Here is a 19278-nt window from a genome sequence, read left to right on the forward strand (position 1 = left end):
TGAACGTTAGATACATTCTGTACTGTACACTAGGATTCTTCTGAAAAGGTTTTGTACACAGGATAAACTTACTACAAAACAAAATGTTATATATACAGCCAAAGCTAAGGCCCAGTCCTATACAACCTACTGATGGTCTCCTGAGCCACAGAAAGCAGTGCGTGGCTGATGCAACCCTTTCCCATATACCCAAAAAGCCAAACTCCCATTGGACATCAGCAGTTTTTGCTGATGGCAAGAGGAGGTTCTTAAAAATGATCAGCTTCCTAATGAACATCACTTCTAATTCTTGGACCCAGTCTCTCTGCTACCTGTCATCTGAGGGACAGATAACCCACTGGATTATCTTCCAGCCTGAAACTGGAGTAAACCTCCCCTCTCCGTGTGTGTGTGTGTGTGTGTGTGTGTGTGTGTGTGTGTGTGTGTGTGTGTGTGTGTGTGTGTGTGTGTGCGCACGCAATGGTTCTGTTCTGTATATAATGCTCAAAACTGATAGGCGTCTTGTAGACGCAATAGGAAGACAGGTCTTAGATGCCAAGACAGGTTAAGAATGCCCCCACTGTAGGGAAGCTCTCAACTGATGTCAAGTCAGCATACTCTGTACCTATGACAATTGCCCTCTGACCATAAGGTTGGAGTGGCAGGAAGATGGTGGGACAGGAGTGCCACTGCATTGCTTCAGATCTAGCTGGTCTTCAGTTTCTTGGGGATAGTTGGTAACTGGCATAAGTTTAGAGCAACTTTAAAGGTGACTCTAACCCACTCCTGGGACAGGGCAAGTGTGCCATGAGAATGGGGAAGTAGTAGCCATCTGGTGTAACTTTGTGCCAACTGATTTTAGCACAGGAGAGAATCTAGGTTCTCATCAGTGCTTCATCTCCCTTCGTCGCCCCAGTGATGGAGATGCTAAGGAAAGGCATAATAAGGCTGTGGCCTCATGAAAATTATTCCCAGGCCAATTGTCTGGCTTTTGTGCTCACTAACGCAGAGAGTACATAGCTTTGGCTTGGGCTCAATTTGGCTGGTTCAAGCTGTAAATGCATTTTGACTTTCAAGATGAAAACAAATGTTTGTCTGGTCTTTAGTATCATTACAACTCTGTTGAACGCTTGTCACTATTCATGCTTAACAGAGAGAATCTGTTTCTCTCTGACCTATAGCAAAAGGAAAACTTGTTAGAATCACTTGACGTCTTTAAAAATGATTGAACTGTGTATGTGGCAGCGTGCCCTCCAAAAATGTCGGGTAGAAAGAATGGAATCTTCCCAGGCTCTGAACACGCTTTCGGGGAAACAAAAATGTTTACTATGAATTGATTTATGTGTTTGACAAAATAACAGGGGATGATAGGAAGTCTTGCTTTGCGAATGAGATTATACAAAGAGAATAAATATTCTGCGTATTCTGAATCATGGTATCACTTAAATTGCTGTCATTTCTAATTGACTACTTTGGGAAAAATGTTTAAAATAGAGAGAAATTCATGCACATCCTATTTACGGTGAAGATTATGAAATATTAAATACCTCCTAATTCTTAAGGTATTGGCTTTTTATAAAATTAGTTAACTACTCTGTTTTTCTCATCATTCGAAGATCAAATATAACTGGCATCCACTTGAAATATCCACAATTTATAAAATCTAAATAAAGGAACCAAGATGTAGGGTACATCTTAAAGGATAATTTTGAGATGTGGACTTACAGTTCAATGGACCTAACACTGCATTATTTATTTTTAAGTCTAGAGAGTCCTGTATAGTCCTTATGCAGCTGTGATCTTGCACACTCTCCGTATCTTTACCAACCCTCGTTTTTCTTTTTCTTTTTTTTTCCTTAAGGCTCCCCATGTCTGACACTCTCTTCCTACAGGTTGGGCGAGTACCTTTGAGCCAACCATCACTACTTATTTAATCGAAGATGGCTAAGCCCTTAAATTACTTGGATTTTTTTCTGTGTCCAAGAGCACAGTGTTAAACTAAGACTGCACACCCTTTGTTAATAGTGCAGAAGATAAAACAAAGCTGTGTGTGTTCTTACCTTGGAGTTGGTATTAGTATGCTGCTATAAAAGGGATAAGTCTGACTAGAGATGCCATCCAGTACTGGACGCTGGTATGAGCTTGCATGGTAAATTGGTGCACTAACTCTCTTCTAGTGGTTCATTTTTGCTTTTAATCCTAACCAATAGAATCCTGTTTCTGCAGCTGTGCAAAACCCTATGGCTGCATCTATCATCTTCATGTCAGCTATGCAGCCAGCACTTGCTGGGGCTGGCTGTGCTAAACGCAAGATAAATTCAGGTAACTGAAAATGGAAGGAATATTTGTGGGAATGCTTATGAATTATAAAACACTAACTTACTGCAACTCTTCATTACTTCAGCTGGGCAGTCCCATAACTGTTGGTATTCCTCAGGTTTCTGTAGTTCTCATCAGCTGACCCTTCCAAATACCGTACCTACCTCACTACCCCCAACCTTCATATCTCTCTCCAGCCACCCATTCCAATCCATCCTGTCTCCAAAACTGAATTTCTCATCTTGTTTTTCCACCTACCTTCTCTATCACCAGTGGGTATATCTACACTGCAAAAAAAAAAAAAAAATCATGTAGCAGTGAGTTTCAGAGCCCCAGTCACCTGACAGCACTAAAAATAGCCATGTAGATGTTCTGCCTGAACTCTGGGACCCAGTGAGGGTAGGGCTTAGGCTCCAGCCTGAGTAGGAACATTTACATTGCTATATTTAGCCCTGTAGCAGGAGCCCCAGGAGCCCTAGTCAGTTGACCCAGGCTCTGAGACTCTCTGCTGTATTTTTTGCAGTGTAGGCATACCCATACCAAACTCTACTTGTTTCTCATATTCCACTGCATCCTTTCCTTATGTCCTGGCCTTTTTGCTCTCTCTTCTCTTCGTTAGTCTTGGCCAGGCCTGCTCCATACATCAATCTTACTACAGTCTACAATGTGATTCTTTCTTTCTGTTCTACTTTTCTATACTGACTTCCCCACATGTTGCTGCTGCTCTCAACTAGTCTAGTCAAAATGCCTCTGCTAAAGCCACACTCCCCTACTGTCAAGCCAACCATGCTCTTCCTCCTCTGAATCCCTCCCTGGGATTTCTGCACATGATGTTTGAGCTTTTTGATTTTACCTGGGAAGTCAGGACTTCCCAGGTAAACTTCTGTATCAGAACTGTTGCCCCGGGTTTGGTTTTCTTGCCCGTTACACCACATTCTTTGGAACAGGAAGTTTGGCTTATAATACCCTTACATCACCATGTGAACAAAGCATGAGTCTCATTTTAGTACATTCTTATAGCTAAGGATTAAGGAATTATTGTTCTGCTTGTTTAAAATCTTAGGGTTAAGAAATCAGTTTGTTTGAGCACCTGTACAGGTGTTTCAGCCTGCCTTTAATGAATTGCCTGTGAAATTTCCCATGCTGTTTTTCAGCCCTGAGATGAAATTCTTGGCTTGATGTTTCCGCCTGACTGAGCAGAAATCCTACTGTTTAGATTTCATAGGTATGCAGGAGTTGGCACAGGTGTAACTAAAACAGTGGGCTTTGTAGAGGTGTGTAAGTGACAAGTATAAGGCAGTCCAGTTAGGTGGCCGCTGGGGACAAGAGGGGAGGGGGTCCCAAGCTGGGAGTAGCACAGAAAGCATTTAAGATGGGGTGTGAGTAGACAGGAAAAGGCTTTAATTTCTGTCATCTTACAGCCTCTTGATGATTAACTTACACTAACTTGACTCCCTTACATTCACTTACACCTCTTCTCCGGTAGGCCTTAGGCCAGAATGAGCACTAGTGCATCAGGAATGATGGAGGAGGGTTTGTTTAAGAAAGCGGTATTACTAGGAGAGCATAAGGTGCAGTCAGAATTTCTTATTAATGCAGGGAAATGCTACGGTCCAGGTAAACTCTCATATGAGCTACCTGCCTGCGGACTGTTTCCCTACATGTTGGCCAGTTATTCCACTGCCCATGGGTATTTAATATTTATCGAGTGATAGTCCCTTCCAGTCAAGGACTGCAAAGCACTTCATGAATATCAGTAGTCACCCCTCTGACATAGGTGGCATGGGGAAGTGCTGTTACATTTACTTTACAAAAGGAAAAACTGAACAGTAAGGTTACATGTCGTAAGGTCTCACTGCAAGAAGGTTCAGAGTCAGGCATAGACTATTTCATTCTGTTTGTTTTATCCACCAGACAATGCTACCTCTCTAGGATCTGCACATGCAATTCTAGTGGTGCACAGAGGGGGACACAGCATTTGCATTCGGATGTACATGTATGGCAGCGTGCAAATGTTAGAGCATGTGTTCAAAAGTCAACTAAACTCATTACGGCCCACTGGCTTTTTTTAAAAAGCTAGGGAAACAATGCAAAGACATGCAGGAATCCAAAATTAAGGATGAGGTTTTTACACTTCTCAGAGTGCAGAAATTCAACAAGATGGGTTCCTAGAGCAACTGTACTTGGCCAAATTCTAAATATGTTAATGGATTAAAGTTAACCTAATCCACAGTGATTAGGTGGAAGGGTGGCTTGGGGACTGGTGACTGAATATAGAACACTTCATCTCACTAGCTGCTGTGGGAGCCATAACCAAGTTTTCCAGGTCAAATTCTGCTGTTGTAACAATGCCAATCTACAGTACCCCAGTGCAGTGGTTTTCAAACTTTTTTTCTGGCGACCCAGTTGAAGAAAATTGTTGATGTCCATGACCCAACGGAGCTGGGAATGAGGGGTTCAGGGTGGGGGATGGGGCTCTGGGCTGGGGCAGAGAATTGGGGTGCAGGAGGGCATCAGGGCTCTGGGCTAAGGGTGCAGGCTCTGGGGTGGGGCTGGGGATGAGGGGTTTGAGGTACAGGATGGGGCTCTGGGTTTTGGGGGGCAGGGGTTGGGGTGTGGACTTACCTCCGGCGGCACCCGGTCAGCGGTGCAGTAGGGGTGCTAAGGCAGGCTTCCTGCCTGTCCTGGCACTGCGGACCGCGCTGCGCCTCGGAAGCAGCCAGCAGCAGGTCCGGCTCCTGGGCGGAGGCGCACAAGTAGTTCCGTGCAGCTCTTGCCCCAGATCCCATTGGCCGGTATCTGGCCAATGGGAGTGCAGAGCGGGTGCTCAGGGCGGGGGCAGCACATGGAGCCCCGTGGCCCCCCTGCCTAGGAGCTGGACCTGCTGCTGGCCACTTCCGGGGTGCAGCGCGGTGTCTGAACAGGTACGGACTAACCTGCCCTAGTCAGGCAGCATTGCCGCTGGGACTTCTAACGTCCCGGTCAGTGGTGCTGACCAGAGTCGCCGTGACCCAGTGCTTTATATTCCGCAACCCAATAGTGGGGTGGCGACCCGAAGTTTGAATACCACTGCCCTAGAGTATTCACTGGGCTCCTGCCTCCTCTGTGTGTAAAAGTTCAACCTTAAAGCTGCACTAATTTTTAATAGCTTATTGCAGGTGAGGGTTTTGCTAAAATAAAACACCAATTCATACTTGTAACATGCTTTACTGTAATTTGTGATTATAAATCTGCTGTTTCCAATAAAACATGATTAAATAAGCAAAAAATAAGTTAATTCACAATACACTTAGAGTATTTCACATGGCTTGAATGACTAGCAGGTTACTATAGGAGTTCATTTAAGACTTTAAAATAATATGCATAAAATATATTCACCCCCTATTTATCAAACATAGCAAGAGTCAAGATGCCCAACAACCTACACGAATGCATTTTTGGTTACAGTCCCCTTGTACACAAGACCAGTGGAATGCTAGGGCAATTATATATTTTACAAGAGCACTAAGCAAGCCAGACATACAATACGTGCCCGAAGCTGCCTTGGAAGTATGAGCTTTTAGTGTAAGAATCAATACATCAAACTACACATGAAAAGCGACAGCATGCTTGCTAAAGTACACGTGTAGTACATTTAGTAGGACCAAGCCGCCACGTCACTGAGCCTTCCTTCAGTTTCAAACAACAAACATGTTTTCAACTAAATATAGTGCAAATCAAATATTCAGGAGCAAAAAGACAGACTCTGCCATTATACACACACACTTTTATGGTCTATTGTAATTCTTCCCCCACCAACCAGCACACACGACTGGGCAGCTGCACTTAGGTTTTGATATTGAAAGGTGCACGACGCAGCGAGTGTAGCGCCACCAGGCAACAGCCACGAAGCAATGCGCCGATGTTATAGATCGGATCCGTTCCACCTCGCTGAGTGCTGAATGCCCACATTACTGTTGGTACAATGGGGGCTGCTACAGCCAAAAGATCAACAAGGAAACTGCTGCTCCAGTACCTTTTCGTGATGCCTGCCTGGGAGACAGTAATGACATTTCTGAATGTTTCATCATGAGAGGCTGTAAAGTCAAGTTCTTTCATAACACGGTTTTCACTAACGCTCCCATCCCCCTTGCTACCTGGAGACTCCATGGGAGACAAAAGGATGGCAGAGTTTGGATCACTTGGATTTAAGTCCAGTAGCAAAGCAGATTCACTGAAGCATCCAGCAGGAAATCCATCCAATCCCTTTAAGGCAGCAAATGGGCTCGTGGAACTGATACGTTGTGATCTGAATATGTTCTGAACGAGCTGCTCCACATCCGGGCTGTATGGCACCACATCAGTCTGAATGGCCTGTTCCATCATCATGCTGTTGTCGCTCTCCTCCTCTGCCTGTGAGGATGTTACTTTTTCAGCACAGACCCTTTCAAGTGCATTTTGGTTTAGGGCAGCAGGCCCAGCACTGGAAGTGAAGAGGGCTGGATCACCAGATTCAGGTGTAGTGGCCAGAATAATTTCTTCAAAAAAGTCAGTCCCATTAGCCATATCATCATTGAGCAACAGCCTGCTGTCCTCCATGGTTTGGTCCTCCATAACTAGGCTGCCCACCATTTTGGAATATATTGTACTTGGACCTAAAGACTTACCAGGTGACTCACATGTATACTCTATACACTGCTCATCCCTCAGAGAGCCACTCTGAGCCACCTCCATGCTCTGAAGCAAGGACTCCAGTTTCTTGTTTTGGATATTTATGTCTATGAAATACTTCTGAATCCCTTTGTCTTTCTCAGCCAAGCTGTTTTTCATGGTTTCAATAACCTGCTTAAGTTGTTTGATCTCCTTTCTTGCTTCTTTCAAGGCCAACTGTGCTTCCACTCGATGACACTCCTCTTCAATCCAGTCTTCCCTCATGCGAGCCAGCTGCGACTTGAGCTCTTCTATTTCTGTTTCCCTGTGGCAAAAGCAAAATCACTGTAAAACTTCTGTTCTTTGGTCAATTAAAGCATTCAGAGAAGTTCCATTACATAGGGATGGTGAGGATGTAAAGATGCTGCAAAAAGTTGGACCAATACCCCTATGCACATAATACAGTTTCACAGTGGACTGGCAGAGGTATAACATGAGTACAATGGATGGCAAGGTAAGTTGGTCCACTGCTAAGCAGATTCACTGACCTAACCACACGTCAGGCCTACACAGCAAGTTCCAGAGGCAGCATGAAAGAAGTGATCTATGCCACGTCTTTGTTTGTATGCCACCCCCTGCACAGTCCCTCTGTGCAAAGGTCCCATGATTTAGACCCAAACCATAAACCTCTCAATTAAAGAAATATCTCTTGTTGTGTAATGTAAGTGGTTGCTCTTCTGCAGAACATCACTACATAGTTTTATTGTGAGTAAAACAAACCAAAACACAACCAGGCGGGATCTCCTGTCAAAGAGTTTTTGCTGTGGGAGGGAGAGACTTTTTCTGTTACAAAGAGGTTTAGAACAAGACAAGATATTGTGCAGTAACTTCTCACATTTGCAGAAATACACTCTTTGGGCATGACTGAAGTTGACAACTGATTTGAGCCACTTGCAAAGCTAGTCCCTGAAAACACAGTTACAAGTCTGAAGGCATCAACTGCTGCATGGGCAAAAGTTATTGGTGCAATATCAGACTGACTTAAAAAATATCCCTTCAAAATATTTATAAAGCAGTCCAGGCTCAAAGGAGATCACTGATTCCTTTCCAAAAGTTAACTATACTGTATGCATTCATGGAACGGGTTCTGAAACCTGCAATGTCTGTAAACAATTTAATTTAATCAGATACAGACAAATTCTAAGCTCCTTAGTCAAAACTCACTGCAGTCAAGAAGGGAATAGGAACTTCAGGATTTTTTCCCTAGTGGAAACTGCTCAATAAATCTCATCTCTCCCTAAATTATTTTTCTGGGAGACGATGTACCTTTCTTGAAGTCTGCTCTCAGATTCCTTCAGTTTTGTTTTTAGATGTCTCACTGTAACTTCTTTCTGCTGCAGTGGGGTCAAATACTGCTCTGGATGTGGTGCTTTAATGCCATGATTCTCCCCACAAGAAGTATATCTCACCGACCGTCTGAAACAAAAATGCCCGGTGTTATTCCTGCAACTCTTTACCTTCCTAGGTAGGATGGATTCCACACCAAACCTGACTGGCACAAAGTTGATTTTACAGTGGACTCAATTTGGGTATCTCACAGTAAACATTAGTGACTTAGTCTGGTAAATCATAGTGCTTGAGGCATTTGCCAGTGCCTTCAATAAGAATTTTGCTATTTACTGTACTTGGATTCAGTGCGATTATACCAGACTAGACTTGACTTTCAAATACCCAGACATTCTCTAACTTAAAATAGGGTAAAGCTTTCTACAAGTGTGCAGTAAGGTCACTGGCAGAGATGTCTGACACTAATATAGACAAGGCAGCATACTATGATGATGTTAGGAATTCAGCAGGAAGCAGACTGTTAATTGAGTAGATTGTATTAGTTGAAAGGATATTACAATAGCTACAGCTTGTGGATGAGTTACTAGGAGGAAGCCAGTTCAGACTGTGTGTGGCTATGTGTACTTGCACACCCTGAAGGCTACATCACAAAATGGACTTAGAGTTGCACTGTCTAATGTTTACGTGCCCTGCCACCTTGTGGCATCCACAGCCCTAAGTTAGGCTCCCTATACCATGCAGGGGGAGAGTTTGATGCCTAAGAGCCACAAAAGCCAGCAGGCTGAGCTGGGAGCCACTTCAGTTAGACAATAGGAAATGCAGAGGGAGAGGGATGGGGCCTAAAAGGGAGTTAGATGCCTAGGTCTGGGCCAAAGAGAGGCACTGGTCTTTGCTCAGGTTTCACAGGTGCGAACCCTCTCCTTGAGTTAGGTGCCTAAACCCTTTCTTGTAAAAAAAAACAATGGTAGTGTCTTTGCAACCTTTATCCCTGTGGTAAGAGCACTCAACCAGAATGAGAGACCCTCAGATTCAAATCCCCCCCTCTGCCTGAGGAGGAGCACGGGTTTGAACTTGGGTCTCCCACCTCTCAGGGGAGTGCCCTAATCTGGGTTATGGAGTCACTCACGCTCTGGCCCAATGGATTTATTTAAATAACAAGACAGACTGAGAAACCCACCCCAGAATATCCCATAACACAACATTAGGCATTGCGTCTCTAAGTCTATTTTGTGATCTGGCCTTCAGTCTGCACAGGTACGCATAACCACACACACAGTCTGAACTGGCTTCCTCCTAAAGTAACTCATCCACTAGGATATTGTAATATCCTTTCAACTAATGCCATCTACCAGATTAGGCTCTGCAGGAGAGAGAGGTGGGGGAACACTAAGTTTGAGGGTAGTGCTGGGGCTTAGGGTGATCTAGGTGCCCAGGCAGCAGGACTTAGATGGCCGTGCACCTGCCCAGTGGGAGAAATGAAGGCTCCTAGGGGACTTTAATGAGCAGAAACGTAAGTGCTGAGGGAATGCAAGTGTCTACAGGCAGCAGCCGAACAGGCATGTTTCAAGTTCTAATTTTGAATTTAGCCACTTAAAATGTCAGTCAGGTACCTAAATCCCTTTGTGGATCTAGCCTTGAGTAGACATTAACTTCTGCATCCACTCCACACTCAACTTCCTCTTTAGTCAATGCGAGTTGTGTGTGTGAAGCAAGAGCAAAGAGCACTAAACCACGTACTACTACATGAAAGCATCAGACTTGGATGTGAAATCTGGCTGATACAGCCTTTAGGCTAGTGGAGACCATATATCTTGTGACATTCAGGTGATCAAGTTTCCATGGTGCCAAGAAAGTAGGATGGAGTGCGTTCCTGACTAACCCTTTACCAATATCACAGTCCCTGCCTGTAAATCTACACAGTGGCACTGAGGTGCAAGATGTTTTATTCTCCAGTCAGAGGACTGATCCTACAGTACAGAATGGTGAGGATAAGATAACAGAATTAAAACTGGGAGAAAGGAACAAGCACTTGCCTCATAACTGGGCTGCTATCACTTCCCTTGTATGAACCTGAGTTACTGCTACTGGCTGAAGAAGCCCCATAATTCTGATTGATGTTAACAGGACTCAGCTGATTTCTGCACAGTACTGACAATAGGTCCTTCTCACGAGAAGTAGGCGGACTGGCTCCAGACTTGTATGATGAAGATCCATTATTCCGTCCATGAGGGCCACGACTGAAGGCAAACCAAAATGAGTAAGGTTTGTTGGGTTATACTGCACCATGCAACTCACAGCATGTCCTGCTATAAGGTCACCCCATGATGCTCTATAAAATAAATCAGAGCAGCTGGGGAGTAGAAGGTCTGAGGGGGGGAGGGATAGCTCAGTGGTTTGAGCATTGGCCTGCTTAAACCCAGGGTTGTGAGTTCAGTCCTTGAGGGGGCCACCTAGGAATCTGGGGCAAAATCAGTATTTGGTCCTGCTAGTGAAGGCAGGGGGCTGGACTCAATGACCTTTCAGAGTCCCTTCCAGTTCTATGAGATAGGTATATCTCCATGTATTTTTACTCTGGAGCTGGAGGGGTAAATTCCAGCTCGAGACATGCCCTCACTAGCTTTGATCAAGCTAGCACATTAAAAATAGCAGCGTAGCCATGGGGATGGTTGGTGGTGGGTCGGACTAGCCTCCTGGATACATACCTAGGATCTCAGGTAAGATTGTACCTGGAGCAGCTAGCCCATTGTCTCACCACACCTACACTGCTGTTTTTAGCACACGTACATGTACCTGAGATGAAAATTACACCTCCAGTTGCAGTTTAGACATGCCTTTATCATCTCCAGGTACCATGTATCTTTCACTGACCATGAAGCAGTTAGTCAGAATCAGATGGTTAGAGAAAATTACAAGATCTATCTTTCTATACTTAGGTTTCTGTTTCCACTGACTCCACCCTACTCTCCTCATTCCCACTACACCCATCTAAGTTAGCAAGCTGCACATTTAAGTTTTCTGGTCTACACTCAAGTAATTAGAAGACTGCAGTCTAATTTGGTATTTACCAAGAGACTTCCTCAGTCAGGCTTGTAGCAGGACCCCTGTCCTTGGGGGCCAATTAAGGCTTGTAGCAAGACTTCTTGATCCTTAGCAGGTGGCCTGAGAGGTCATAGTGGCCAGTAAAAAGAAGTTTTGCTTGAAGCACTGTTCCTTTGCCTTTTCGGCATAGTGTACTTCAAACTGTCACTGCCAACTATGGATGTACTTAGATATGGTCTGAACCTGACTGAGGGAATGCTGAAATAGCTCAGTACCTGGAGAGCTTCAAGACAACACAGCTGCTTCCTCTAAGTCTTCCTCCAAGGACACTCCATGTCCCTCCCCAGTCTTAATAAAACATTCTGAACTATTCACTATTTGCGCTTGAAAACAACTGTGATCAGTGCTGGCCACTACCCAGGCATCTGGCAAGGACCTGTGACATTCTGGAAACTCTTTATAAAGTTACATTTTAGTCTGTAAACACTTCTAGCTACTTTCATGGAATGTCACTACCACTCTCCCACATGGTAGCTGTTCCTCTAAATTGTAACAAACCGTGAAAACATATTTCCAAAGAAATGGAAAAGAAGAAATCCAGCCAGAAAATGAGAAGGATACTACACATCATTGAAAATACTACAGAACTCATGAAGCAAAAATCCTTTCCTTTTAAAACTGTCTGACCTGGTTTCCTCCCTCTTCTGCAAATGAACACTTTATATGGAACAGATGGTTGCGTGGTGGTGCTGCAAGCCAGCATGGCAGTGCTGTGGTTTGTGTGACTTCATAAGCAGCTTACAATAAAATGCGGGAGTGTGGTTATGACGTCACTGAAATGCTACAGAATTAAATGTGACACAATTAAGTCCAACTGCTCTTTTTTTTTTTTTTTTAATTCTTAACACAGCAAAGGCAAACATTTTAAAACAATTAAAAGTGAAAGGAAAGGACTATTTAAATTTTCTTTGCTCACAACTATTTCTAATGTGTTGATTTATTTATTTATTTATTGCAAGCCAGAATCTGCACAGTTCCTGACTGTCCCAAGAGCTGCATTTGAAGGACTTATCATGACTTCAGGGCAAATTAAGACTGGTGTCTTGCGTGGAATATTTAAAGCTACAACAAGAGGTCATGCTGCTAGTAAGAAATAAAGTAGGTTTAGGATTTAATCATGTAGTTATTACACTTGAGTTAAACACAAAACCCCACTGTTGCAGCAGCTACCTATTCTCCTTAAATACAGCATGAACAGAGCTAAGCTGTTGTTTATTTGCATACCAATACCAAGACAGAGATCAGATTCTCGTTCAGTTAGGCATTATGCTACCAATCCCTGCATGCTGGGTATGTTATGATCATGGATGAGCTCAGGTGACTTGAAAATATGCGAATCATGCTGTCCCTCCACTCTCCCTGCCAGCTTCAGTCTTGTGATTCCACAAAGAGCAGGGATTTTGTCTTGTCAATTTCAACCCTCCCTGACTGCTCAAAGACTGTAAGCAGCAGGGATTGTGTAGGCACAGCACAATGTGCGTATGTCTAGAGCCCTGCAAATCTGCAGATATCCATAGACCATGTTTGCAGACTGCGGATTGGATGTGGATACAAATTTTGTCTAGGTTTGTATCTGACATGTGACGTGGAGGCAACTTACAGAAATATTTCATCAAAGGCATTTTTAATACATACCTTTCAAGACCAGGTATTTTATACCTATTAATACAAAGGAGTGGAACTTGATATTTAGCAACAGGAATTAAAGACACAAGCATCAACATTTTTCCTTCAACAAATGATGTTATGATGACCCTGCAAGGCATGTGGTGAGCTGACAATTTGTCACAGCAGGAAAACAAAGTGATGTGACCAGAAGGTTAAGGTCAATTGGTTTGAATGGTTACACTTAACTAAGCACACACCCAGCTGTTTCCCCTTCTTTCTATGTTAAACATTTTTTTTTTATGTAGCTGACAGGATCTCAAAGGTATGTCATGAATGAACAGAACTGTTGTTGGTCACATGATCCTACTGTATCACAGTTTATATTCTCCAAATATATCACATTTGTTCTCTCCTAGATCACAGATTCTAAGCAACATCAGTACTATCGGAGAACACACTGTAGTCCAAATTGTTTTAAAAGGTATAACAGTGGTGGATAAGCCTGGCCTTCCACTAAGCAACACTCATAGTATAAGATAAATTGCATTGCTTACTTGCGAGAAAAAGAGGCTCTTTTGCTCCCAGCAGCAGACATATGAACTTCAGGAGCTGAAATGCTGCCTGTGCTGCTTGAAGAGCTAAAATCAGCTTCACTCCCTGGAAAGGAAAAGGGAAGAGTAAAAACTTGATGGAAATTCTAACTGAAGGACTGATATACTGTTTTTAAAAGTGATGATGAATCATAACCATCCTTCCCCTGCCCGTCCCATGTGAACTTTAAAAGTCAGCCTGTGTTTTCAAACACACCCTCTAGGAGAAATTGTGGATATATTCCAGACTTTCAACAGCTCCCTCAAAACAGACACTTCAACAACAATAGAACACAGCAGAACATTACAACTTCTTTTCTGTGTAAGTCACTTTAGAAGCAGGCTATAAACATTTGTGTGGAAACACAGCTACCTGAGTGGGGCTGCTGACCATTCTTTCAATTGCACAGTCATACTACGCAAACAACTGCTGTTGGATTCTCCACACTTTAAACAGGAAAATATTATTTATCTGGGGGACAGGGGATCCACTTATCAGCTCATCTGTTTCTGATATCCACATACAGGCTTTAATCTGACACAGAGAAATAGTAAGGTACCTCTAAACAGTTTTACAGTAATCTAATAACAATGCCTGGCTCTAGGCTGCTTCTTTGGTATTAAGCCATACTATCTGATTACTAACTTTCTATGATTTACAGCTTTCATTTTCCAGACTCTGTTATTTAAAGGCACATGGCACCCATTTTGCGAGCCCAGAAGTATGACAGTTCACTAGGTAAGACGCTCTTATCGCCTGAAAAATACTTGGCGATTTTTTCAGGCTTGTCAGATCCAAACCCAGTGCTGCAAACAGCCATGAAAAAAAGATGCCAATGTGCGAGCTCCATGGGAGAGGATGGAAATAAGCTTCCAACTTGCTTTAATAATAGCTTATCAGCCAGAAGAAAAATTACTATGTACATCATGTCTTTCATCGCTGGATCCCAAAGCACTTTGCAACCATTAATTAATCCCTGCAAAAACTCATCAATTATATCCAAGTTACAAATGGGTAAATGGGAGCAGGAAGAGGTGAGTCATCCAAGGTCATGTAGCAAGTCAGTGGAGGAACTGGAAGTGTGCATGTTGAACCTTCCCATGCCAGCTTGGCAGCTACACTGGGGAGGGGAATTCAGCCCTTGAGGGGAGGAGAAAGGATGGATAAAGTAGTGGTGCACTGCCCTCCTCCACAGGAGTTCTCTACAGGAAGACAGCTTTAAATTGTGGCTTAGGCTCAAAGGAAACCTGATGATTGAGGCTTCTCTGGGGGATATGCTGAATCAATTATCCCCTTGCCACATCCCCTCTCCAGCCAGCACCATCCACTTCTCTAGCTGTGGTGGCTGATTGAAAACCTCCCAGCAAGTGAGGGCTGGGGGCACAGTGTGGCTAGGCCGTTTCCACTTCCAGAGCCCAGCACTGTGAGTAATGCTAGTGTTTCCTGAGGTTGAACCCTGCCCTTTATTTTTGAATCTTGGAGTTCTCAGGCTCATTAAGTCTTTCATAAAGCAAGTGGGCAGCTCAGAACATCTTCCAATGCTCCCAAGTGCTCGACACTGGAAAATTACATTGTGTCAGCACACGTTAGCTGACATGATATTAAACAGGCGGCTGCACTTGACATGGACCGGTCTGTTTAACATAGTGTCAGCTGGTTGGGGCTGTAGCAGACTTAGGTTCCCAATGGCCGCAGTTCGCCGCTCCAGGCCAATGGGGGCAGTGGGACGCGGCGGCCAGTATGTCCCTCAGCCTGCGCCGCTTCCTGCAGCTCCCATTGGCCTGGAGCGGTGAACCGCGGCCACTGGGAACTGCAATCGCCCGAACGTGCGGACGCAGCAGGTAAATAAACCGGCCCAGCCCACCAGGGGCTTTCCCTGAACAAGCGGCGCCCTAGTTTGAGAACCACTGGTGTAGAGGACATGGTGGGCCACAGCAGGACATCGCTGCAGCAGGCAGCAATGTAGCAATAGGGCAGTCTGGGGAGACAGCTGTTGCTTGGACTTAGACAAGCCCACTGGGTGCCTCTCTAGCCTCTGGAGCAGCACAGGAAGGGAAGGTGCAATGGTGGCTTAAAGCTACCCTCACACTCCTGGGCTGCAAGTTCTGGGCTCTGCCTCAAATACGCACAGCACAGACCCTCACACCTCTGTCTGATAAGTCTATGAACTCATTTTGTTGACCTCAAAACACAAATTTACAGCCCAATTCTTAAAAAGTGATTCTAGAAGAATGGCATCATGAGGCTCCAGTTCTATTGCCGCTAACTGGTTCCATATCAAATACACTCAGTTTACATGTAAAAGATGTTTTTTCTAACTGCCATCTCTGCAAACACAACCAGTAATACAGATTCCACAAGCCAAATTAGAGCCTCAACAACTTGCTCAGCTTAACCACACAGAAAAAAAATGGAAAGGTGGAGGATTGTGGAGAGGAAAAACAACACTGCTTTCTTGTACTAAAGTGTTTACAGACTGAATCCACCTACATATGCCACTGAGTCCATCCTTGGGGATGCAAAGTAACTAAAAATGGGATATAATGCCTAAAGCAACAATAGAGTGTTCCCTATAAACAAAACATTCCTGTATTCCATTCCTGTATAATATATAGAATCATTTTGTTTTAAATATTTAGGAGATAACATCTATGTATATAAATTACAAATATAAGTTTACAAACAAGACTAGGGCAGGTAAACACATTATGAATATTCCATACCTATACTATGCTCCGGCCCCAAACAGGAAGTCGGTGGCTTTCTAAAGTGAAGTAAAGTATTGGCTTTTATGCAGACAGAGACAGCCTTAGACGAGGGAAGTCTATGATTAAGTAGACCACATCATAATCAGATCTTGTTATTGAGAGTATTCCAAGGAAGCAAAGCTTAATAATACCCTCCTTCTGAACCGATTCACTTGGAGTAAAGTACTGTGAAGGGCTGCCAAACCAGGCATTGTAGATAAGGCTAAGCAGATACTGAAAATGTTACCATCTCCAATTCTGGGATCTCGAAAAGAGAACTGTACTAAACTTGGGGCTGGGGCTGTTTCCACTGATCAAGAATTCTATGGCCTCAATTCTGCAGACACTTATATCCATGCTTAACGTTGAGCATGTGTATTTACAGGATCTTTCACAGCTTCTTTTATATTAAAGGTATCAAACTTGCTGGTTTCAGAGTAGCAGCCGTGTTAGTCTGTATCCACAAAAAGAACAGGAGTACTTGTGGTACCTTAGAGACTAACAAATTTATTAGAGCATAAGCTTTCGTGGACTACAGCCCACTTCTTCGGATGCAAACTTGCTGGTGTTTCTAAGCATGACAGACTCACCATTCAGGCTAGAACTCTCTGTAACCCAAGCTCACACATGCTATTGAGACTTTTAAAAAAATATTTTCTCCACTTGTCATGCATCTTTGCCTAAAGCAATAAGGCCACTATGTGTTCAAGCACAGCCATTAATATGCACTTACCCCGGTAAGTATTCCAGCTGACAGAAGTGATAACAGAACAAAAGGTGAAGTGACTTGCCAAAGGCTCAAAGCAACTCAATGGTAGAGCTAGGATTAGTACTCAGGCTCTCCTAATTCCCAAGCCTGTGCCCATTTGCCAGGCTACACTGCTTTGGGAGTATTTATAAGAGTCTATGATACACTTTTGGCTCACAGATCTGAACAGCAAAATGGCCTCCAAAGCCACACTAAATGTGGAAGCAGTTTAAATCTCTCAAGTATTATATGTTCTTCTGTCCTCATAGCATTAGACCTACCCTGAGATTTCTTTATTTTAGATGACAGAGTCACCTCTTTTTTTACTGTAAAACAAGTCAAATGCTGCATACATCATGCCTCACACATTTCTCATTTGAAATTCATTCAAAAACATATTTTTCCCCACGCCCTAGCCACTGGTGAATCTGATCACCTGCTTACATACTGGCTGCCAATGGACAGCATAGCATGCTCTTATACAACACTTGTGCCACATATATCCCACAGGATGCTGGAAAGTCCATCGCTATGGTTTCCAACTGTCTAGCAAAGGGCTCCCAAGTAGCAGCATGTGAAGCAGTGCACAGCCCCAGTGCACAGGGAATCACAGTGCTTTACAACAGATGGTGCTCTGCAGTAGTATGGTATAATTGTGGCCAACAAATTACTAAGAAGTTTTCCAAAATTTGTTTTTAATACACCAAACAGTGATAGTTTTATGTCTTGACTGACTCTATAAGAAGTAATGTCTAGAAGGCTGGAAGTCAAATTTGTGTTCTAATCTGGGCTCTACCAGTGACTGGCTGGGTGGCTTTGGACAAGTTACTTAGGCCAGATTTGCATCATCACAATTACAGCACAAATTGTGTCACCAATTGTACCTCCTGGTCAATATTGCCTCTAACTGGCAATTGTATACGTTTACCCAACCCGTGCATTCAACTATAGTAATTACACATGCAGTTTTGTGCACAGGCAGTTTAGAAAAGTCACACCTTTAACTTCTGCATCTCAGTTTCCCAAGATGTAAAACTAAGATCATGCCACCAACCTAATACAGTGCTTTGAACATATAATGCATATAGCACTTACTGCTCATTACACCTATATTAGGTTCTCCTATAGTGTCCACCATCATACTATCTAAGCACTGGACTATATAAAACACAGAACAATGTATGTAATATGAATAAATGCACATTATGTATAGGTAGAAGTAATTTACATATAACATATATACAGAAATTATACGTACGGTATACAAAGTAGAGTAACCTACTCTATTGTGCCTAGGTATTATCCATCATCCAGGTACTGTATACTCTCTATACTCCTGATCTTAGGTACATTAGTGGTCTTAAAGATGTAGCTGGAGCTTGAACTTTTAATCTCTTTGTTTTTGTAAATCCAGATTGATGCTTGATGCTTCCTGTTTGTTGTTTTATGGTTCATTTTCCTGTTTAAATGATTAATATTAAACACAGAAGGAATAGTTCAAACAAGATTTGCAGCAGGAACTGTGACACCTGATCAATGGGATTGGATTCTTCAAGGCCAGTATCGCAAGCGTGGAGCTATTACAATTTAACCACCTTTCATATGTTATTCTTATCACTCCTTCAAGCTGAGATGTAGCTGGGAATATGTATAATCCACACAACTCATTCATATTATGGCTCCATAATACTGAATGCATCACAAACCTTGATGCTGGGTTTTTCTTACAATCATAAAATATAACAGTGCAATAGATAAAACAATACTGACAAAAAAGGCAGGTTGACTTTAAGATGCAAAGCCCTTAATTCTTTGATCTTACCTGCCTTAATAAAGCATCCAGCTCTAGTATCAATAAAAGGGCCCCAAAACGAAATGCAGTAAATAATTAATTAAATGAAACAGTCTCTCTGCAGATAGCTTTATTTAAAGTCCCCAAGGGAGGAGATAGGGCCTGATTGTATAAAAAGGTCCAGTGAAACCATTAGAAGCAGCTAAAGTAGGGAAGAGAGTGTAATTACAGTGGATGCTGCTGGAAGGATTTGGATGTAAAGTTTCAGTAGAATTTATCTTGTAACCTTTTATCTCATAGCTAAATCTGTAATTCTGAGAGCTAATTTTTCACAACAAAGAGTATGTTACTGGTAAATACAAACACAGCGCCTCTTCTACCTAATCTAGCACTGGGCTGCTCTGAGTGTCTCTGCAAAC

General features: G+C 43.1%; 1 protein-coding gene across 11 annotated transcripts in view; it reads right to left on the reverse strand.

Annotated features, from left to right (window-relative positions):
- Positions 1-5489: 5489 nt before the first annotated feature.
- Positions 5490-19278, reverse strand: part of SYBU (syntabulin) — a 93064-nt gene continuing 79275 nt past the window's right edge. For 8 of the 11 annotated variants that reach the window (XM_065586029.1, XM_008168288.4, XM_065586033.1 and 5 more), the window contains 4 exons: positions 13536-13638; positions 10308-10511; positions 8254-8403; positions 5490-7252 (listed from right to left, as the gene is read on the reverse strand). In XM_065586029.1, coding sequence (XP_065442101.1) covers positions 6124-7252; positions 8254-8403; positions 10308-10511; positions 13536-13638 — 1586 coding nt within the window. In that variant the 3' untranslated portion in view covers positions 5490-6123. The remainder of the gene's footprint in view (positions 7253-8253; positions 8404-10307; positions 10512-13535; positions 13639-19278) is intronic. The other 3 variants (XM_065586034.1, XM_065586035.1, XM_008168289.4) reach the window with 1 other exon arrangement.

Source organism: Chrysemys picta, chromosome 2 (genome assembly GCF_011386835.1).
Source record: "Chrysemys picta bellii isolate R12L10 chromosome 2, ASM1138683v2, whole genome shotgun sequence".
NCBI classification, from domain to species: domain Eukaryota; kingdom Metazoa; phylum Chordata; order Testudines; family Emydidae; genus Chrysemys; species Chrysemys picta.